General features: G+C 32.1%; 1 protein-coding gene across 7 annotated transcripts in view; it reads left to right on the forward strand.

The window, feature by feature from the left end:
- zip (myosin heavy chain 10) overlaps nucleotides 1-24337 on the forward strand; it is a 206062-nt gene that overhangs the window by 98182 nt on the left and 83543 nt on the right. For all 7 annotated transcript variants that reach the window (XM_080170331.1, XM_080170330.1, XM_080170327.1 and 4 more), the window contains 3 exons: nucleotides 12485-12597; nucleotides 20616-20753; nucleotides 22224-22289. In XM_080170331.1, coding sequence (XP_080026457.1) covers nucleotides 12485-12597; nucleotides 20616-20753; nucleotides 22224-22289 — 317 coding nt within the window. The remainder of the gene's footprint in view (nucleotides 1-12484; nucleotides 12598-20615; nucleotides 20754-22223; nucleotides 22290-24337) is intronic.

The raw sequence follows: 24337 nt of genomic DNA on the forward strand, positions 1-24337 counted from the left end.
AATCCTGCCTAGAATTCACATGAAACTTTTTTTAAAAATTTTTTTTCTTGCATACCTATATACAACTACTTCAGGTTGAGGTTTTAAAAAAAAAACTGCTCCATTTCCTATTTTAGGTTATTAATTAGGCCATTCTACTATAAAGCATATTATGTTATATCTGCCTTCCTTTTAGGGATTGAATTAATCAAATGGAAGTACTTACTATATGGAGGACTTTATTCAATTTTAAATACACTCTGGTTGCCACGAAATATATTCCAGAAAATAGAATGTAAACAGAGCTGGATCTTAATGAATATAAATTGATTTCTCGTATTCATTCGAATCCGGTGGATAGGAACCGGTTTTCATCCATACGAAAAAACTATGTCTAGCATCGTATTCAGCTTTCTACGAATATAAAAATGTACAATCATAAGATTAAAACCAGTTTTTTTAGCCAGTACCTTTGGCACCTCGGGGCAAAAAAAACTAGTTTTAATCTTATAATTTTACATTCTATATCCGCGGAAAGCCGTTTATAATACGATGCGAGAAATAACTATTAAATCCTTAAGGATGATAAACAAAATAACCATTTGTGTGGAATAAAATTATTTGTTAAAAAATTTGAATACTCTTGATTTGCTTTAACAAATTTAGATTTAATAAAAGTGCCTCAAGTTTTCATGCCAACAAATGAGATAAGGTGTTTATAAAACTTTGGGTACTATTTAAAGAATATTGCAGACATTAAACATATGATTATGAGTAATTATCATGGAATCCAAAATTTCCTATTTTCTTCAAATTTTTATCATAAATACTGTTAAAGACATCATAGCAAAAATCATATCCCAAATTTTGCTTTATGTAGTAATTATGTTCTAAAGCTGTTTTCGATACATGATTAGCAGTACAGCCCATAATATCTAAGGCAGCCTTAGCCTTAAAAGGAATACCAGAGAATAACCCCCTCTTTTCATAGTTGCACTTCAATACTAAAAGGATGGGGTATTCAATAAAAAAAATTGCATTAGTTTCATACCTATTGAATCTAAGCTCTATCCGAAAACGTAAAAGAAATTCTTGGCCCAAAAACAGTTGCAACTATTTACCTTAAATACTTTGTGATAAAGATTGTGAAATTAGGTTCAGTTTGCTATGAAATGAGTAATGCTTGAGTGTGTCATCTAGATCCTCATGTCCTTACTCCCTGGCATAAAACCTTACTATCAAACCCTCATAAATAATTGGATAAAATGATACCTAGCTCTAAAAGAGTAAGGGTCCCAAAAATATTCCAGAATTTGACACACCACACTTTTTATGGCAAGTAGTTTTTTTTGCAACATTTGCTGGTTGAAAAAAGGTGCGAAAATAATGTGAGAGTGAGGAGGAGGGGTGAGGATAAAAATCCATATGTTTAAAGTTTCTGTAGGATATTTTAAGACATTGTCTTCATTAAATATATAAATACATTAAATTAGAAGTTAGTATTTTGAGATTATTCAAACATGAGAACTATAGGTATTTGAATTTAAAAAAAATTCTTGTAAGTTTTAAAAACATGTCTAATGTTATTTATTTTGACTTAGTTCGTAAAAAAATCAAGATTTTTTTGTTTGATTTTTAAAAATATCAGCTAAAAAAAGATAAATTAAGCGCAGTCTCGTGTCTTTTAAAGAATAAATGAACATACATGCAGATTTTAGAAAGGATATGAAACAAGACTTACTTCAGAACAAGGATAAGACAACTGCATTAAAGCGAAGCTTAAATAAATTTGCTAGATTTATTATACAGCTCTTACTTACAGTATATTTTCTGTTTGTTAAAGAATTCAACACATTCAAGTTTTTTTTGTCAAGCTTTATTAAGAGGCTATTAATTAGTAACTAACGTATGAATCTACCACAAGCAAAGCAAGGAAAGAAAAGCTTTGCATACGAAAAGAAAGAAAAAATACTAGTTGTGGTAATGTTTTGTACTACGAGGTCAATTTCAAGGATTAGGGATAATGCACATTGGAAAAAACTGTTATTCCTAATGCGTCTTAAAATTGGTGTCAACAAAGAAAATAGGAAGAAGATTACTTAGAACTATTTTTTGGCCCATTTTCTTTAAAAATCTAATTTTTTTGTGGGAAGCAATAACCCTCTTTGCTGTTAGTTTTTTCAAGAGCTTGGGCAATATTTATCATGCATCCTCGAATCCCTGCGTGTTTAATAACATGAGGGATAATTTTGTTTATCATCATTGGGGATGTAAATAAATTTATCGTCCACTGTCTTATCCCTTAAGATCCCTGGTATGGCTGCCGTGATCAGATAAACATATTTCCATATCATTTATCAAAGTTGCGCGTATCAGGGCTCGGCAGCCGCTTTTTTTTTACTAAAAGAAGGCTCTGCTGCGTTTATTCAAAATTACTGCAGGAAACAAACGGCTGGCACGTACACACTAAAAATAGTATTTTTACTGCCATAGAATCTATAGAAATGTTTACAGTTGTATTAAAAAGTAGCAAAATTTTTACAGGTTGCTTTTGAATGTGTTTGATTGATTCTTAAGCATTTTAAATTGTATTTATTACGTTTTTATTGCAAAGAGTATTTACTCTTTAAGTTATCAGCAGGGAAGGAGGGGACATTGAACTGTCATTTATACTAGTACCCAAAGTTTTTTCACTACGTTATTCTATTCATTGCCTCTTAAAAATGGGTACTTCATTGAATTTTGATAGTTAAGTTCCGAAATAGTAGTTTCTAAACCTTTCAACTAATAATTTAAATCTAAAGAATGGGTAATCAACATGGTGGAATGAACTCAATTCATCATCCATTGTCTCATCCCTTCAGAACCCTGGAGTTAAAAACCCAATCTGCAAAACAAATAGTTGAAGAAGCATTCAGCCATTAAAAACAAGCTACATTTCATGTTTAAGATGTGTACCAACAACTTTTACTCAACAAATGCCATTAAATTTGAATTCTTGAAGGGGTACAAATAACTGCAAAGGTTTTAGGTGAAGGTTGCAAAATTAATTGCGAATTTCACTTTTGTTTGGATTTTAACTTCTAAATGATTTTACATATAAAAAAGCTATTCATTTTCCCTTGTGGGAAAGTAAATTTACTTATGAGAAGCTTATCTGTAAAGGAGAACAATATCGATTTGAGTGGTTAGCTAGATCTTAGCTACACTTACACACGCACATAGACATCCTGTTACTTTTATTAGGATTTTTAGTTTTAAGAATATTTAGTTTTTAAGCATCCATCTTTCTAAATCGCATTGGAATAGGCCAGGTTATATTTTAGGCCTTTGTGTACTTTTAAATTGTTAATTTTTCTCCTAGCTAATTGTTATGCTTAATTATTATTCATTATATACAGATGCGATGTTCTTCAAAGAATTTAGGAAAAAATGGAAAGATTTGTTTAAAGCCAACCTATTTTTAAAAGCGAAGCTTTTCTATAATTAGGGTCGGTCCGTCCGTCCGTACGTCCGTCCGTCCGTACGTCCGTCCGTCCGTACGTCCGTCCGAGATAGATAGCTTTTATTCGTTAATTTAGGCATGTTAGAATTGTCCTATCGATTTCAAACTTTGCATGATGATTCCTGTAGAAGTTGGGTACGATTTAGAAAGCGTAGCAACTCTATAATCATTACCAGAATGTCCGTACGTCCATTTTAAACATGTTGATTTTTCTACTTTTTTAACAACAAATTTTCAAGTGTTTTAATTATCCGTTTGATCTGATTTTTGGTAAATTGATTCCTGGGACAACAAAGAACAATATTATAAGCGAAGCAACTCTATAATCAAGTCCAAAAATGTAAGTATGTCCATAAACATTATCCTGTTTTTAAGCAGTTTTTCAACAAATTTACCTACAATTTTGATTCGACATTTATACATTTATGTTCCGATTTTTCAGTTCAGATACTATACAAGTGTTAATGTCCGTTTGTCCTACCCTTTCAGTGCTTCGCTTTTATGGATGTTGTCATCCTTGTTTTTTATCGTTGAGGAGAACTTTTTACAGGCAATACCTATTTTACTTACTGTGAAAGACTTAAGCCAAGCAATGTAAACATTATACATGCAGTAATAAATATGTCCTTATTTATCCCACTTTGGAAGACATAAGCCAAGCAATGTAAACATTACATAATACACATGCAGTAATTAAAATGTCCTTATTTAACCCACTGTGAAATACATAGGCTAGGCAATGTAAACATTACACAATCAGCAATAAAAATGTCCCTATTTAACCCACTGTGAAAGAATGTAAATATTACACATGCAGTAATAAAAATGTCCCTATATAACCCACTGTGAAATTATGAAAATATTACACATGCAGTAATAAAAATATCCCTATTTAACCCACTGTGAAAGAATGTAAATATTACACATGCAGCAATAAAAATGTCCTTATTTAACCCACTGTGAAAGACATAAGCCAGGCAATGTAAACATTACACATGCAGTAATAAAAAGGCCTCAATGCAAAAGTTTTCTTACTCAAACCTAGGATCAAGAAAACAATTCTAAAATATGATTTATTTACCTGGAAATAGGCATATACTTCTGAAAGTTTAGTTCTATGGTGTTTCATATATCACTATAGAACTCATAGCGGTTTCCCTTTAAGTTCCTAGTGCTCTTATTTTGAATCAACTTGAGTGAGCTTGAGGGAAAGCGCCAATTTCATTTACTGTCCCTTCGGAAATGAACCTATTTGAAATTAATATCATAAACATATTAAAACTGCAGAATCTTAATCCTTACGTCTATTAACCCAACCTTTCTTTGTACACCCCCCCCCCCCTTCCATTCTTTTGTTTGTAATAGTGGGCCTTACATCATTTACCTCCTCCTCTTTTTTAGAACCTAGCTTCTCTTTATTTCAATTTTCTTTACTCTAAAAGTTCTAATAAACGCTGGGGATATTGGACTGTAAATTAGTAAATTACAATGGTAGGTACCAAAAGTTTTATAACCACGTTATCTTTTTAGTTTTCTCATAAAACTTTTTTTAAATTTTGGATGGTGCAAATCTAGTAGTGTTTAAACTTTTCAACCATTAATTTTAAATCTACAGAAGGTTTAACTTTGTTATTATAATTGGGTACTCAATCAATTTATCGACCATTTAAATTTTATTTATAATGATTTAATATTGCTGCGTTACATAAATTGTTGTCATACTTGTTGCCTGGTTGGAACAGAACATCTAATTAATATTAATAACCGTGTAGTATTACTCACGCCCCCCACCACCCCACCCCCTCATAAAAGGGTTCGAGCAATTAAACAAAAATATTTTTAGAACTAAAGGTATCTGGATGCGGGTCTTAATGTTGAAAACTAAACTACTATACTAATAAGCCTATACTTCTCAGAATATATTTTTGGGCTGGTTTTAGTCCATTTTATTGTGTGATTTAGAAGTTCTTTGCCCCTAAATATTAATATATTAATTGTAGATAGATTCTTTGTACACCATGTCAGGGAACTCAGGGGTTAAGGTAATAGGTGATAAATTTGTGAAATCTCCAATGACGATAAACAAAATTTCTCCTATTGGAGACTAAAATTGTTAGATGAAAGGTTGAGACCAACAAATCAAAATTCAATTAAAGTACCCAATTCTTTTATCCAATGCAACGATTTATATTACTTGATTATAAAACTTTGGGTACCAGTGTAAATTGCAGTCAAATGTCCCCTCCCTCCCTCCCTGGCTCCATGTACTAAATGTGTTCTTAAACCCTAGGATTTCATTTTCAATAGCTTTGCTTGTGTTATACTTTGAGTAGGTAGGTGTTTGGAAAGTAGGGATTGTATTTAAAAGCAGGGAGGGAGAGGAAATTGTATTGTAAATTACTCTAGTACACAAAGTTTTATAACAACTTTAACTCTAAACCTTTGTTTACTTTTATTAGATTTTGATTGGTTGGTTTCCAACTAGTAGTGTCCTGGCAATACAATAAATAATTTTAATCTGTAAAATGAGTGGTAGTATTATTAATCATTGGAGATTTATATTAGTTATTTGTCTTATCCCTTATGATCCCTGATTTAAAAGTCTAAACCTTCCCATGGAAGATTTTATGTAAAGAACAAAGCATTTTTCTCATTGATATTTTTAATGTTTTTTTATTATAAAAACTAATTATTTTTTTTATTTAATAGATAATTAATACAGATACTGAATCGTGTCAAAAGTTTCTGGGATCTTAATGAACACACTAAAATATATCAAACATTTCCTATAGATTAATAATAAAATTAAACATTTGAATTAATTGAAAATTTATGCAGTAAAAAAATTGCATGTAGGAATTTTTAAATAGTAAAAAAAAATAATGAACTATACCTTCAAAATTAACTTGAAATTGCAGAAGGAACAAGGACTATTTTTCCCGTATCAAGCTAACACTATTTTGTAATTTAATTTAGTAATAGCACATAAAAAAGATGAATTGTTTGAATTATATTTCTTGGAATCCCATTAAAGCTTTAATTATGGCTTCTATAGACAAGAGATGCATGAGTGACGTACTTTTGGACGTACACACTACACGCTGGTTGAATGCAGAGCAGCTACGCTGCCGCCAACAATTTGCAAAGTAAAACATATCTATTTTTAAATGAAATTGGGCGTACCACATTTTTCACTCTCTCTGTATCTGCAACGCCTAAAGGAATAAAATTGGGAAGACAAAAAAGTTTGGATTTATCATGAATTTCAATGCATCACAAATCAGGGGCGTACAGTGTTTTGATTTAAGGGGGGGGGGGGTGTTATTAAGCCCATGTTCTTTGTTCAAAAAGCTTAGAGCGTGCATTATCAAAAATCCATGACTATTAATAATACTTTATTTCCCAGTCCTTTTAAAGCAATTGCATTTTTACAAAAAAGGATGACCTTTATGCTATGAAAAGAAGAATGATTTTTTGAGAGCTAGGGGGTGGGGGCCAGGTGGGGGGGTGGTGGATGTCCTTAAAATGACCACGGCATTTATCTATCACTGAAAGGGATAATATGTTATTAAAAACCAAATACTCGTATAAATGTAAAAATATGTGCGATGTAAGTTTAACTATGTGATTAGACCTATTTTGCTTCAACTTTAGAATAAAACATTTAAAGTTGACTTTAATGATGATAATCTTTGAGTTCTTTCCCTCAAAGTACCCAACGGGCACAGAATCCCTTCCCTATTTCCATGTTTAAAAGATAAGTAGGCGGGCTTTTGATGCTCGACTGAGCACTTTAGGGGAAAACGCCAATTTTGTTTTCTCTAAGACCGGTCCGTTTCCTCTGGTCGGTGATGCATCTATTTGACCATGCACACACACACTCACATGCACACACAATTTATCAATTAGCTAATCATTGCAAAGTGTGCAAAATATGGCGTTGGAGGGTGGTCCTACAAATTCGGGATTTTCTATAATTTTCCCCCGAAAATTTGACATTTATGAAACATAGAATGTAAATTGTACTGGTAACCTTAGTTCACAAATTCGTTCTCTCATTCGTTGTCTTAAAAACATTGAGAAATTTATATACCTTGATTGGTACAAAAAAAACTCTTATTCGAATGATTTTAATATTCAGAATGGATAATTTTGATTTTCGTCCATTGTCTTATCCCTTAAGATTCCTGTGGATGAATTCAATGTCTGCTAAGGATTGCTAAAACCTAAACATATTCGTAGCACCACTTTTCTTAGCTTGCAATCAATATTCCCTAATTCTAATGAGCAAAACTTGTTTAATTTATGGCGTAATGATTCTCAGGGATACAAGGATATGTCAGTGTAGAATAAATCAATCACCTTCCAAATAAAAAATGCATGTAATAGTTTCTATTGTCAATAATGAGGGGGGGGGGGGAGTGGATAGATTTTACTGCTATTGTCCCCACCCTCCGTGAATGATTCTTCAATAAATATACAAGTATGGGGCTAAGTGCCCTTATACGGTCCACAGGTTACTTGCAGGCATTTAGGTACAGGTAACTAGTTCTACTTGGATTTTCACGCATCTAACTTAACAAATTTTTCAGTTTGTTATGTTTAATGTGTTCAATTTTATATTAAATGAATTTGAAAACATATGACCTTATTATTTTTTTCGCGCATTTTTTGATAATTTCTCTAAAAAAGGACCACCCTCAACGTCACAAAAAATGGTTTTACATATTATAGCTCCCATAGGTCCTATATGAAATATTGAAGACCATTTTCTCCAACAATTTGGGGTCAGAGATTCCGAATCTGGCGTCCATTTTGGCCTAGCTGACCTCCTTCATGGTTAAAAACGGCGCCAAAGTTGACTACCCTTCGAAAAATCCGCGAACAGCAATTTGAGCAAAAATAAAATCCACCAAATTATTTTGATCATAAGATAGATAGATAGTAAGATTAAAATCTATAATTAATTTAATTTCTTTCTTAAACGTTGAGAGGAAGAATAGGAGAAAGAAAGAAAGAAAGAGGGAGATAATTTTAAATTGAGAGAAAGAAAAATACCTTTATGTATAGAATGTTGTAGGACCTTACAAATAATATAGTATATAAAGAGAGAGAGAGAAAGAGTGAGAAAAAGAGAGTGTTTGTCTGTCTAAACTGAAGGATCTCGCTAACCGCTGAACCGTTACGGTTCTCCTTTACAGGGTTGTTTCTCATAAGTTCAGGTAATGAAAATATATTAAGAATTAACTCAGGTAAAATATTTAATAAACAAGGGTGATAGCATCCATAAATGCGAAGCTCAACAAAATTAAGGGCATTGTATTAAGTTAAAGTAAAGTTATCTTATCTTCACAAAAGCTTTAGGTACTGATATAAATTGTGATAGGTTAATTCCAAACTAATACTGTGCAAACTTTAAATCAATTATTTTAATATACTGACAGGGAAATTTTATTTATAAAAATTGGGGATGTATATTTATTTAGGACCTATTGTCTTATCTACAGGTGAAAAATCTTATCCCTTAAGATCCCTTAAGTTTGAAAGTCACTCATTCGCAGATTTAAAAACCATTGTGACTTTCTTCATACATAGATACGTTGTACAACAATTTACTCCATTGCATTGAATTGTTTTATCAATATTCAAAATTGTCGTAGGGTCTATAAGCAAGATATTTATTTCACATAAATAGGTAAAAACTAGCAGTAATCAGAGTTGCTATTATGCCTGTTACACGAATTGATATAGAATACGTGTATATTGAGACAGTGGAATTTCCTCTAATTTAGGTTGCTAATATAGTCCTCAGATAAAAGTGTAATACCTTCCTCCATTTTCATGGAAGGTGATGAGGTAAAGATATAGGAGGGGATTGGGGATATCGCTGTTAGCAACAGTGGCGTGCGGACCAAAGGGTGCATTTGGGGCAATTGTCCCCCTCCCCTAATACCCCCTAATTTTGCAAAATATTTAAAATCTCTCCCCCCCCCCCCCATTGACAAAGTGCTTTGCACGCCACTGATTAGCCAGCGGGGAGAAACATTTTATCAGGGTATTTGAGAATATATCGACGAATTCTATATCAAACTGTATCCATAGCTACAGGAATCTTGTAAAAGTTTTAAATAAATAAGTTGATTAATATTTAAATATACGAACTAACCCTTAGAAAATCTATTCTTTTAACCATAATAAACTATAAATACCAATATTACACTATTACACTGCACTGTAAATATGTTTATACTAGCTGTTAAGGGATTCATTAAAATAGCGCAGATACTCTACAATTATGGTCTCTCTGTACATCCGTCTGTCTGTATATCCATAATTGCATCCAAATGATTAACAACTACCCTACAACTAAGAAATGTATTTGTTAGGGATCTAAAGTAATAAGTCAATAGCCGTTAAATTGATGTACTTACTCAGGTATATTATACCATAAAATCTTTCGGGTATAGTCCCTTTTGTGACATCGCACCCTATGGGGCGATTCTTCGTATTTTTCACAGTAGCTTTTCTCCTATTTCTAGCCCCTACGGGGGGCTCTAACCCTGCGGGGCCAATTACCTAACTCCGTGGGGCAATCACCTAACCCACTACAACCTAACCTAACCTTTAAAAAGCCATTTTAAAAATATGACGAATCGCCCCTTATGGGGCGATATTACGAAAGGGACTATTCCCAATCTTTCTGTAGATTACATTTAGTGGTTGAAACATTTGGACACTCAACTTAATAAACCGACCAATCAAAATACAAATACAATTCACAACGAATAAGAAAAAGTTGATATAAAACTTTGGGGACTAACAGGGGGGCGGGGAGGGTTTGTCATCAATCGGGTTGTTCAATATAATTGTCGACAAAATCATATTTCTTATATATGTAATTATATTCTGAATTGTTTTTATACATACGAATGGACGTACAGACAGACACTGATTGTAGAGTATCTGTTTTATGTATCCTTATAATACAGTAACAGGATCTAAATACATTCTACGTGTATCTGTGTGTACTAAGGGATCGCACTAACCACTGCATTAACTGATATGGTTCTCCTGTACATGGTAGCTTCTCAAAGACCCTGGTAAGGTTTTATTTATTGAATCTTTTTGTTGCGTTTTCTATTTCTTAGAAAAGGGATCTTTTCTCTCTCTCGCTCTTTCCCTTTCTCCCCCCCCTCTCTCTCTCTCTCTCTCTCTCTCTCTTTCTCTCTCTCTTTTTCTTTCTCCTTTTTTTTCTCTTTCTTTCTCATTTTTTCTCTCTTTATATCTCTCTCTCTCCCTACTTCTCTCTTTATATCTCTCTCCCTCTCTCTCTCTCTTTCTTTCTATCTCCTTTTCTCCTTTCTCTCTCTCTTTCTCCCTCTCCCCTTCTCTCTATCTCTCTATCTCTGTCTCTCTCTCTTTTTCTATCTCTCTCTCTCTCCCTATTTCTTTCTCCTTCCCTCACTCTTTCTTTCTTCTTTTTTTTATCTCCCTCTCTCTTTCTTTCTTTCTCCTACTCTCTCTCTCTCACTCTCTTTCTTTCTTCTTTTCTTTATCTCTCCTTCTCTTTCTTTTTTCTTTTCTTTTTCTTTCTCTTTCTCTCTCTCTCTCTCTCTCTTTCTCCGTTTCTTTCTCTCAATTTACAATTCTCTCTCTCTCTCTCCTTTTTATATCTCTCTTATTCTCCTTCTCTCTCTCTCTTTCTTTCTCCTGGTTTCTCTCTTTCTTTCTCATTTTCTCTCTCTATCTTTTTTCTCCCTTACTTTCTCTCTCTCTCTCTTTATTTCTTCTTTTCATTCTCTCTCTTTTTCTCCTTTTCTTCCTTTCTTTCCCTCTCTCTCTCTCTTTCTTTCTCATTTTCTCTCTCTATCTTTTTTCTCCCTCACTTTCTCTCTCTCTCTCTCTTTCTCCTTTTTTTCTTTTCTTTCCCTCTCTCTCTCTCTCTCTCTCTCTCTCTATTTCATCTTTTCTTTCTCTCTCTCTTTCTCCTTTTCTTTCTTTCTTTCTCTCTCTCTCTCTCTCTCTCTCTTAAATATTTATTGAATATTTTACCTGAGTTAATTCTTATTATATTTTCATTACCTGAACTTATGAGAAACAACCCTGTAAAGGAGAACCCTAACGGTTCAGCGGTTAGCGAGATCCTTCAGTTTAGACAGACAAACACTCTCTTTTTCTCTCTCTTTCTATTTATCTTTATATACTATATTATTCGTAAGGTCCTACAATATTATTTGCAAAAAGGTATTTTTCTTTCTCTTTATAATTATCCATCTATTTCCTTATATCTCTTTTTTTCCCTCTCTCTCTCTCTCTCTCTCACTCTCTCTCTTTTTCTCGACGTTTAAGAAAGAAATTAAATTAATTATAGATTTTAATCTTACTATCTTATGATAAAAATAATTCGGTGGATTTTTTTTTGCTAAAATTGTCGTTCGCGGAATTTTCGAAGGGTAGTCAACTTTGGCGCCATTTTTCACAATGAAGGAGGTCAGCTAGATCAAAATGGACGCCAGATTCGGAATCTCCGACCCCAAATTGTTGGAGAAAGTGGTCTTCAATATTTCATATAGGCCCTATGGCAGCTATAATATACAAAACAATTTTTTGTGACGTTGAGGGTGGTCCTTTAGACAATTTTTTCTCGAATAATTGAAATTCATCTATAGCGCTTACTAATTCCTATATCCAGTTAATATCTTGAATTAATTATGCTTTACCCATACTGAATTATTGTCCATAATATACTTAATTTGTAAATAATTGCATCAATTTAAAGAGTTTAGATTCTTTTGTAAAACAATTTAGAAGCCTAAAATATGCTTATTTTTATATTTGTATCAATATGCTTTTAATATATGTATATTTAGTATAATCAATGGCACAATTGTAGTTTTAAATATATAATTTGAAGTACCCAAAACCTTAATAAGATACCTGAAAAATAATTTTTTTTCCTGAACATTTTGTGAAGAATCTTAATTTTATTTTTATTTTCAGCTGAGTTCATTCTGGAGGACCCTAAGGGGTACAACTTCCTGACAGCCGGAGGTGTCAAGGTTCCAGGTATTGATGACCCGGAGGAGTTCCAGTCAACACTCAACTCAATGAAGGTCAGTTTCTTTTTTTTTTTGTTTTGCTGGCGAAAAAGTTCGGCGTTTTTATCATCTTGTCCATCGTTTTATTCACGTAAAACCAAAATTCAAACCTTTGATTGTTCTACATTATCCTTCTTGGTTTCACCTGTTTATCGGCCAATGCATTATTAATGTTCATATTATCATTGTCTAATGCTGGACTTTAAGTCAGGGATTTTAAGGGGTAAGACGATGGAAGATAGATACATTGATCTTCAGCCCCAATCATTGTAAACATAATTACCCTTTCTGTAAATTAAAGTTATTGGGAGTTTTAAAGGTTAAAAAAAGAATTATAAATCTTTTGTTCTTGTTCAAATTAAGTCATTTTTTCATCCGTCTATTTTCCTGGAAGGGATAATCTACATGCAAAATGATCTAACTTTTTCGTCCTTGGCTCGTTTAAAAATGCTTTCATTTTTGTTTTGGGTCGATTCTGCTAATTTTAATGGTTAGGATAGTAGGGTGTTTATAAAATTTGCGGTTTTAAAGTTTTTTTATCGAGAATCATAGAGGATGAACAACAATTTATCGTCCATTGTCTTATCCCTTAAGATTCGTGAGTTTTATTGAGATATTGTACTATAAATTGGGAGGAAGAAAGTGTTGTCTATCAATTTAAAAACTTCTAAACCAAACTTCTTACTTACTTTACCCCTCCCTTGCTGTGATTTGTGCAATTATATTGGTGAACTTATTTGGAAATTGCAAGATAACCTAGTGTATGCAAATTTTAAGTAAAGAAGAAAAATTGGGGGATAAGGAAGGTTAGAGTAACTGAAATATAAAATAGTTTTATAATCTCCAATGCTACGCTTATTCAAAACCATAGCTAGTGTAAATGTATTCAGGGATCTAAAGGGATAAGACAATGGCCGTTAAATTAATGTACAACTCCAATGACGATAAACAATGAGGTTACAATTAGTGGTTGAAACGTTTGGACACTTAATCTTCTGAACCAACCGATAAAATTTCAATAGAAGTCCCCAAGGTTGAAAAGTGAAATAATTCTCTTTTCTGGCTTATTTTCATATGAACTTACCCCTGAAAATTTAAGACAAAGGTTATAGGAGGTGAAAAAATGTACGATTCTTGTATTGGGGTTCAAACTAACATTTATTTGTATTTATTTTAGGATAAAATATATATGCAAATATAAACCATGTCAAATAGTTTTCTAAGGTTATATATAGGTTCATTTTGAATACGAAACTAATTTTAATAAGGGCATACCTGGTGCAAGAAATGGATATAATACTTATGTATTTTAATATTTTCTTTTAAAATTGAAAACCATTAAATTACTGTCAGTTTTCTTATCCATAGTATCCAAAGTTTTTGTAAGCACTATCTCTTATTGGTTACCAAAACTTTGAGTACTTTGTTTAAATCTTCAGTGTCCAAAACTTTTCCACCAATGATTATAATCTGAAGAAGAGGTCTATCAATTTATCTTCCATTGTCTTACCTCTTAAGATCCCTGTAATTAGCTTGGTTTCATCGGAGCTTGTTTACAAAAATATTCAAAATTTATCGCTCTATATATTTTTATAGATCGTGTAGGACATTTTTTATAATGACTCTAGTTTTTGAAACATTTCTTTTTTTGCTTATCTTACCCAACTCGCCAATTTTGGACCTGGTTCTGATTAAAAATACATAAACTATAAATTAAACAACCTATATTTGCTGATATTGTGATTATATACTTAAATGAAAAAGAACACGTGGTGCTTTTCCTTGAGGTTTCCAGAGAGCATCCCCCCCCCCCTTTTGCTTGTAATTAAATTAAAACTACCCCAGCGGACAATATTTTATACAATCTATCCTAATTATACCATACACGTTTTTTCTCTTTTTATCTGGGGTTCCGGAGCTCCAGGCCTCCAGGTGGTCTCTGTACAGGTAAAAATGAAAAAAAAATAAAAATTAAGAGTTAGATGTCAGCTTATGAGACAAAATATGTATGTTTTTTCTTCAAATATGTCAATAACAATCAAAAAGAAGCATATTTTGTATTATAAGTTAACCTCTAACTCTTCAAAAAAAAAATATTTTAATTTTTGCCTGTACAGAGACCACCTGGAGGCCTGGAGCTCCGGAACCTGGAGGCCTATCCAAAAAAATTTGAATCTGGGGGAAATTCATGATATAAGAATGATTTTGTCTCTAAAAACCTATCTTCTCAGTCCAAATATAAAGCCTATACACCAGGTTTACGCAAATGTGTCAGAACTCCCCCCACCCCCCTTGATTTAAGAAAGTATGAATTAAATCTACTGAAAAGATTTATGTATTACTTCATCCAGTTGACAAATTCACGCTTTTTAATTGGTTTGTTTATATTGTATAAACTTTATGGACCATCTAAGATTTTCAAAAAGATTATCTAGTTTTGTTCAGGGATCTTAAGGGATAAGCCAATAGACTATGTATATAATGATGATAAATAAAATAACCCCTTCTGTAGTTTAAGATATCGGTTGAAAAGTTTGAACACTACTATTTTAGTACAAACTAATCGCAATTCATTAACAGTACCCAAAGTTTCTAAGCCAACGAATAGGATAACATGATTATTATACTTTGGATACAAGTGTAATATTTAGTTCAATGGCCCCTCCCTCCCTGAATTTTGTTTCTACAGTTTCAATGAATGAGCAGACTTTGCTCGAGAGTGTTTACACAGTAAAGTATAGCAAAAATGTCCAGAAATAGCAAAGTTATTAAAAAAATTAGAGATAATTTCACTCAGCGTTATATTGCATAGGTATACAGATTCATATGTAATAATGTGTATATATTTTTCATTTTATAAGTCTGGAAATGTTTCCAAAGAAAGTCTGCTTTTTTAGAATAAGATAAGCAACAGTTTTATATGCACACTCCATATGTATAAAGCTAAGGTCTACTATTATCTGTCTGTTATCAAAACTAAAGTAAATTCCACACTATTAAAATAGGACCACATTCACCCTCTAGAAAAAATGTATTTATTTTTTAATCTTTAATGTTTTAAATGGATTAACTGTTTATAAATCCCTTTTAGGGTTATAAATTTAGGGTTCTATCTGTTAAATATTTTGCTTCAAACACATTGCGTCATACTGCTTTTTATTTCGACAATAGTTTTATCCTATGTCATTTTTAAAAATATTGATTTACAACCCCAATGACGATAAACTAAGGGGGGGGGAAGTTTGTACACTTATAGGAAATGAAATTCAGTATCAAAGTTTGGGAGGGACGTGTGGGCTTGTTTTTAAAGTTATCAACCTAATTCTTTTTGTAAAATCTCTTATATGACTGGATGTACACGGAAAACTTTGAAAATTGAATTTTGGTACTTTCCTTCAAGAGGCTAGTGGAGCAAAAGACCCCCCAAAACACTAAAAATATGAGTTCTGAGCTTATTTTTAGAGATATCAACCTAATTTTTTAAATGAAAACTTTTTAAAAATAACTGAACTTAGTAACCATTACACATTTCATTTTGGGACTTGCCTTCTAGGGGCTTGTGGAGCAAGAGACCCCCCAAAACTAAGAGAAGGAGTTCTGAGCTTATTTTTGAAGATATCAACCTGATTTTTTTCAAAGAAAACTTTTTAAAAATAACTGAACTAGGTAACTAATACACATTTCATTTTGGGACTTTCCTTCTAGGGGCTTGTGGAGCAAGAGACCCCCCAAAACTAAGAACAGGAGTTCTGAGCTTATTTTTGAAGATATCAACCTGATTTTTTTCAATGAAAACTTTTTAAAAGTAACTGAACTTAGTAACCATTACACATTTCATTTTGGGACTTTCCTTGTTGGGGCTTGTGGAGCAAGAGACCCCCCAAAACTAAGAGAAGGAGTTCTGAGCTTATTTTTGAAGATATCAACCTGATTTTTTTCAAAGAAAACTTTTTTAAAATAACTGAACTAAGTAACTAATACACATTTCATTTTGGGACTTTCCTTCTAGGGGCTTGTGGAGCAAGAGACCCCCCAAAACTAAGAACAGGAGTTCTGAGCTTATTTTTGAAGATATCAACCTGATTTTTTTCAATGAAAACTTTTTAAAAGTAACTGAACTTAGTAACCATTACACATTTCATTTTGGGACTTTCCTTCTAGAGTCTTGTGGAGCAAGAGATCCCCCAAAACTAAGAATAGGAGTTCTGAGCTTATTTTGAAGATATCAACCTGATTTTTTTAAAGAAAACTTTTTAAAAATAACTGAACTAAGTAACCATTACACATTTCATTTTTGGACTTTCCTTCTAAGGGCCTTGTGGAGCAAATGACCCCCCAAAACTAAAAATAGAAGTTCTGAGCTTATTTTTGAAGATATCAACCTGATTTTTTTAAAGAAAACTTTTTAAAAATAACTGATCTAAGTGACCATAACACATTTCGTTTTTGGACTTTCCTCCTAACGGCTTGTGGAGCAAAAGACCCCCCAAAACTAAAAATAGGAGTTCTGAGCTTATTTTTGAAGATATCAACCTGATTTTTTTAAAGAAAACTTTTTAAAAATAACTGATCTAAGTGACCATAACACATTTCGTTTTTGGACTTTCCTCCTAACGGCTTGTGGAGCAAAAGACCCCCCAAAACTAAAAATAGGAGTTCTGAGCTTATTTTTAAAGATATCATCCTGAATTTTTTAAAAGAAAACTTTTTAAAAATAACTTATCTAAGTGACCAGAACACATTTCATTTTGGGACTTTCCTTCTAAGGGCTTGTGGAGCAAAAGACCCCCCAAAACTAAAAATAGGAGTTTTAAGCTTATTTCTAAAGATATCAACCTGATTTTTTAAAGGAACTTTTTTAAAATAACCGAACTAAGTAACCTTTACAGATTTAATTTTGGGACTTTCTTTCTAAGGGCTAGTAAAGCAAAAGACCCCTGAAAACCATAAATATTAGTTCTGAGCTTATTTTTAAAGATATTAGGTAAGCTGATTTATTAAGGAAAACTTAGTACGGTTCTGTCTAAAAAAGTTTTCTTAAAAAAATCAGGTTGACTAAGTAACCATTACACATTTCATTTTGAGTCTTTCCTACTGGGAGCTGGTTGGGCAAAAGACCTCCAAAACACTGAAAATATGAGTTCTGAGCTTATTTTTAAAGATATCAATAATGTAGTGGTAATCAAGAGTGTGTAATGGTTACTTAGTTCAGTTATTTTAAAAAGTTTTCTTATAAAAAATCAGGTTGATATCTTTAAGAAAAACTCAGAACTAATATTTTTAGTTTTGGGGAGTCTTTTGCTCCACAAGCTTCTGAAAGGAGCGTCCCAAAATGAAATGTGTAACAGTTAGGTACTTAGTTCAATTACATTAAAAAAGTTTTCTTTGAAAAAATAAGGTTGATATCTATAAAAAAAAAAGCTCAGAACTCAAATTTTCAGTGTTTTGGGGGGTCTCTTGCTCCACAATCCCCTAAAAAGAAAGTTCTAAAATGAAATGTGTTATGGTCACTTAGATCAGTTATTTTATAAAAGTTTTCTATAAAAAAATTAGGTTGATATCTTCAAAAATAAGCTCAGAACTCCTGTTCTTAGTTTTGGGGGGTCTCTTGCTCCACAAGCCCCTAGAAGAAAAGTCCCAAAATGAAATGTGTAATGGTTACTTAGGTAGTTCAGTTATTTTAAAAAAGTTTTCTTGAAAAAAATCAGGTTGATATCTTCAAAAATAAGCTCAGAACTCCTGTTCTTAGTTTTGGGGGGTCTCTTGCTTCACAAGCCCCTAGAAGGAAAGTCCCAAAATGAAATGTGTAATAGTTACTTAGTTCAGTTATTTTAAAAAAGTTTTCTTTGCAAAAAAAAATCAGGTTGATATCTTCAAAAATAAGCTCAGAACTCCTTTTCTTAGTTTTTGGGGGTCTCTTGCTCCACAAGCCCCTAGAAGGAAAGTCCCAAAATGAAATGTGTAATGGTTACTAAGTTCAGTTATTTTTAAAAAGTTTTCTTTGAAAAAAATCAGGTTGATATCTTCAAAAATAAGCTCAGAACTCCTTTTCTTAGTTTTGGGGGGTCTCTTGCTCCACAAGCCCCAACAAGGAAAGTCCCAAAATGAAATGTGTAGTAGTTACTTAGTTCAGTTATTTTTAAAAAGTTTTCTTTGAAAAAAATCAGGTTGATATCTTCAAAAATAAGCTCAGAACTCCTTTTCTTAGTTTTGGGGGGTCTCTTGCTCCACAAGCCCCTAGAAGGAAAGTCCCAAAATGAAATGTGTAATGGTTACTAAGTTCAGTTATTTTTAAAAAGTTTACATTTAAAAAATTAGGTTGATATCTCTAAAAATAAGCTCAGAACTCATATTTTTAGTGTTTTGGGGGGTCTTTTGCTCCACTGGCCCCTTGAAGGAAAGTACCAAAATTCAATTTTCAAAGTTTTCCGTGTACATCCAGTCATATAAGAGATTTTACAAAAAGAATTAGGTTGATAACTTTAAAAACAAGCCCACACGTCCCTCCCAAACTTTGATACTGAATTTCATTTCCTATAAGTGTACAAACTTCCCCCCCCCTTAGTACTTACCCCTTCTATACAATAAAATGATTGTTTGAAAGTTTGTGCCAATGAAGTAAAATGTAGTTAACTTATGGCACCAGTGTCATTTTCTGTCCAATGTCACCCCCGTTCCAGTTGGAAACTGCATCAAGCATTTCCACGTCAAATTACTGGGGAAATGCCTTGGCTTCTGGGTGGAAATACCGACCTCTTATCAATTATGTATGAAACCTGAGAAACAACTTATAACATAAAAAAAAGAGTTAGGATTTATTTTTTCACTTTGTCCTTATCTTATTTTGGTATGTTAATGTTTTAAGAGATAAATTTAAATGGCGGTATAAATCAAATTTAGATAATATTTTGTTGAAATTTCCTAGATTCCTTATTCCCAATGAAAGAAAGTGTAGTTAAACCTTTTGGTACAAATGTATGTAAATGCCCTTATAGGAACTTATAGGGATAATTTTGACACAATATCGACGATTTAACATATGATAAAATGGCAACTTTATAAACATTAAACATGTTATAGGTTTTTTTTTGTTGGTACAATAAAACAAAAGTTTAAAAGAGTATTCCTTTGTGTTTTTCAAGGATCTTAAGGGATAAGAGAACAAACAATAAATTGATTTACCTCCCTGATGACAAACAAAATTACCCCTTCTTTTGATGAAAATTATTACATGAAACTTCTTCTTGCTTGAAACTAACCAATCTAAATTCAAAAAGTAACAACGATTAAGATAATTTTGGGAATAGGTGTAATTTACAGTCCAATTTTCCCTCCCTTCCCGATGTTTTTGCAACAGACAGGTCTTAAGGCAATTCATGACAAATATGTCACGTCTAGGTCATGGATAATACCAGACAGGGAGAGCACATTGGACTGGAAATTATTAAAGTACCCAAAGTTTTATTAATATGCTTTCTCATTCGTTGACTTGAAACTTTGGGTACATCTATTTAATCCTAATTAGTAGGTTCACTCTAGTAGCGTTAAAACTTTTTTATCAATAATATAAATCTGCAGAAGGGGTAATTTTGTTTATTCCCATCTGTGATGTATATTACTAATATGTTTATTGTCATTACAATGTTACAGAAAGCAAAATTTCTTATTTTGCGACTGGACAAATAATCCCCCCTTTCTATATAACCCCAAAACCTGTTTTGTTATAGGTTAGGTTAATCAAGGTTCAATGTATGATTTGGACTATGATCAAACGGAAAAAAATGATCTAACTTTTCCAAAACATAAATATAATTCGAAACATGGTTATCAAACAATAGCTTATGGTTATGGCAAAAATTCTTTGTGTTGGTCACTTTGCTTTCATGTTTTTAAATGTAATATTGAATGTTAAAATTTGTAGAGAAAAATAGTTTTCTTTAAGTTCCTTATCTCTATTTACGATAAACGGCTGTTCTTGGGTCCGTTAGTCCGTCAGTCATGCAGACAATACTAACTTATGTTGTATATTTCAGGTTATGGGTATGTCTGACGAGGACCTGACCTCCGTGTTCCGCGTCATCAGCGCCTGCATGCTCTTCGGCAACATGGAGTTTAAGGAGGAGAGGAATTCAGAACAGGCCACTCTACCAGACAACACAGTCGCACAGAAGGTACGTTATACTGTACGTCTGTCAGTCTATCTATCCTACTGGAAAATGTGATACCTATACAAGACTGATATAAAAAAAAAAAACAATTAACTGTTTTTTGTGAAGATTTATTTGATCAAAAAGATTAAATCTATAACTAACTTTTACTTACTTTCCATTCCAGTACAACTCATTGTATCCTTCAAACTTTTGCCTCTGGTAGCTTTTCATATTTTATAAGGAACTGTAATCTATTTTGATTAAAAATGAACATAGAATATATTTTATCAGATAACTGGATAAAATATGTTAATAAAATGATAACGTATTCAATTTTTGAGGAAAAATAATCGAAAATCAATTGATATGGACTAATGTTTAATGTATTGTATATAGGGCAGAATTCTCATTTTCGTTAGTGGTCAAACAGTAATATTCTTCCCCCAACCCTTTAAATAAACTTTTGAAAGAAAAAAAATATTTTGATGCTACATTTAAACATGTAAAATGTGAAAAGCTTGGAACAATTTTGGGCATGTTTTGATCCGTCCTAAAGTGCAGAGTTGGTTACTTATGTAACAAAATTTAATTAAAGTTTTAGATAATCCAATAATTTTATTGTCGTTTAAACTATAGATTTATAGGGGGATTTTATCTGAATGTGTGTGTGTGTGTGTGTAAGTGTGTGGGCGTATGAAATAGATATGCAAACTTTTGCGTAATTTCCCCTGAATATATAATCTACCCCCATACGTACCCCTCCTCCCTCATTTATAGTTTGCTTATTTCTTTCTGATTTAGTAGCGAAGCTACTCTACAAGTCGCATTAGTTTGTCTGTTATGCCTCCTGCCTAAATATGCGGATACATTTTTTCTTTTTGTTTATCATGGTGGGAGGAGACATTGGGCTGTAAAGTCACACTGGTACCCAAAGTTTTATACCCTTTTATATTACTGGTTGAATAAAAAGAATTGGGTATGTTTATTCAATTCTGATTGGTTTGTTCTTAACAATTGTGTCCAAGCGGTTCAATCTATAGATCTACAGAAGGTGTAATTTGGTATATCTTTATTGGGGATGTATTTGGTTTTTCTTGGGAGGGGGGGGGGGGGGTAATTCTAGGAGTATGTAAAATCCTATGGGATATTAGAGCTCCTACGGCTCAATAAGAATTGAGAGTAACTTTAAATTTACTACACATTGTAAATCAACACATTTTCTTTGCTTATTTTATTACGATTTTCACAGGGATCTCCAGGGATAAGACAGTAAATTGATATCAATTCCTAGTAAAATTAATCCTTTTGTAGATAATGGTAGATAATGATTATTGATTGAAAAGTTTAGACATTACTAGTTTGGAACCAACCCATCAAAATCAAATAAAAGTTCCCAAAGTTTTTGAGTCCAAGAATAAAAAAAACTTTGGGTACCAGTGTAATTTACAGTCATTTAAACATTATAACAATTTCTTATTTGTTTATTTTTAGGTTGCGCATCTGCTAGGCGTTCAAGTTACAGACCTAGTGAAAGCATTTTTGAAACCCAGAATTAAGGTAAACCTTTTTTTATATTACCATTATTTATTAGGGATCATGTTTATTACTTACCATAAGAAGCATGCAAAAGAGAGCTGGCAAAATTTAAAGGGGGTTGATACACCCCCGTAGGTGTTCAAACTTCGACAATACCATTGTCAAGGATATGGGCCCCCCCAAACTCAGAACTCCCTACACCACCAAGATTTTTTCTTAAGGCGGTGTCAAAAATTTTTAGCGCACCAATCTAGAAAAAAACATTCTAATTTATTCAATTACATTTTTCGATTTCAATTAAAATATAATTTAATTATATAATATGATAATTATTAAAAGTGCATTTGGCTATTTAGTTACGTACATAGAAATAGTTTGGAAAACGATGAAATATTATACAGTGATTGGGTGTTTTAAAAACTTGTTAATTTTTATAAATATGTAGATAATGTTTTTTATTGTATAGTAAAAGTCAAAAATTGATTTATTATTTTAGATTTTTGCTATTTTTGGCTGGTGGATTTTTTAAAGCTTGTGTTGATTAAGCATTTCAATACTTGTTCAATGGCTCAGCACATTTTTTCATAATTGATACAAAGAATAGAACATTAAATTGTGCATAGCTATTTATATACAGGGGGCTCAAAAGAAAATGTACGCAGCTTCTAGTTAATAAAGGACATAGACATCGTTCAATCAATCATTGATGATTCTTATTTTTTTCAATTTAAACTTAACTTTTTTATTAACCCCTACCATCTAGAGCTGAAAAATAGCCCAAAGAAACTGATATCTAAAAATAAAATAGCAAATTACCACTCATTTGTAGGATTTCTAAAATGGAGAACTTAATCGGTCAGTAGTTAGTGAAAACTTAAGCTGCAGACAAGAAAACCATTATACTTTAAACAATATTATTAAATAAAGTTTTGGACAGCTTAATTTGGAATCCCTGTACATTTATACCTCATTCAGTTCGGTCAAATTGAACATTCATCTTTTTACTGCATAGTTTTAAACAAAATGGAATTATGCTCTTTTCAAATTTTTTTGTACAAAAGATTTTTTTTTTTTTTTGAGGGGGGCAATTTATTTCTCCAGTTTTAATTAAATTCAATATTACGATCAAAACATTTCAATTTTACCATATATGAAATAATTGAACCAGTAGTAGGCTTTACCTGAAAATTCACGAAAATAACCATACAAAAATCAACAAAGATACGTTTCAAAATAGTTTAATTTTAATTTACTTGCTTTATTTTTATACCTTAAATAAAATGCACCTGTTATTTGACCTAGACATTCTTTTTCACTCATACTTCATGCGTCTGACATAGCAGCTGTAACATTTTCTTAAAAAGTAACCTCTTTTAAAGTCGAAGAGTTTTTAAAAAAATGTTTGGACTTCAACACTTTTCTCATTTAATGCCTAGCACAAACATTTCAGGGTTTGAGGAATACCACTTTGTTTTTGCAGGGCTGGATATTTGCAAGTTAAATTGCGAAAAAAATGTGTGATTTTTATCATAAGAGGGGTGGACCATTGGAAAATACATTGGTACTCAAAGTTTTATAACCACATTTTTTTTGCTTGAAAACTTTGGGTAATTTTATTGAATTTTATTAGAAAGATCGAAACTTAATGGGAATTTTGTTTGTCATCATCGGGGATTGATATATTTTTTAATTTTTCACTCCCTCTGAAATAAAAATATATTTTACCCTGTTCTAATTTTTTTCTTGCAGAGTTGGTAGGTCATATAAGAAAATTTGAATTGAATAGACCCAACTACAACTTTATCAGGGATCTTAAGGGATTGGACAATGAACTATAATTTGATGTAAATCCCCAATGATGATGAACATAATAACTCCTTCTAAAGAAAAATTTTTGGTTAAAAAGTTGAAACCAAATGATCAAAATTAAATAAAAGTACCCAAAGTTTTTAAGCCAACCAGTAAGATAACTTGATTATAAAATATTGGATACCAGTATAATTTCCAGTCCAATATCTCTACACTCCCTGAACTTTACACAAGTAGTTTGCAATAAAAAGAATAAAAAA

This window comes from Acartia tonsa, chromosome 8 (genome assembly GCF_053477335.1).
Source record: "Acartia tonsa isolate MP-2025a chromosome 8, ASM5347733v1, whole genome shotgun sequence".
NCBI classification, from domain to species: domain Eukaryota; kingdom Metazoa; phylum Arthropoda; class Copepoda; order Calanoida; family Acartiidae; genus Acartia; species Acartia tonsa.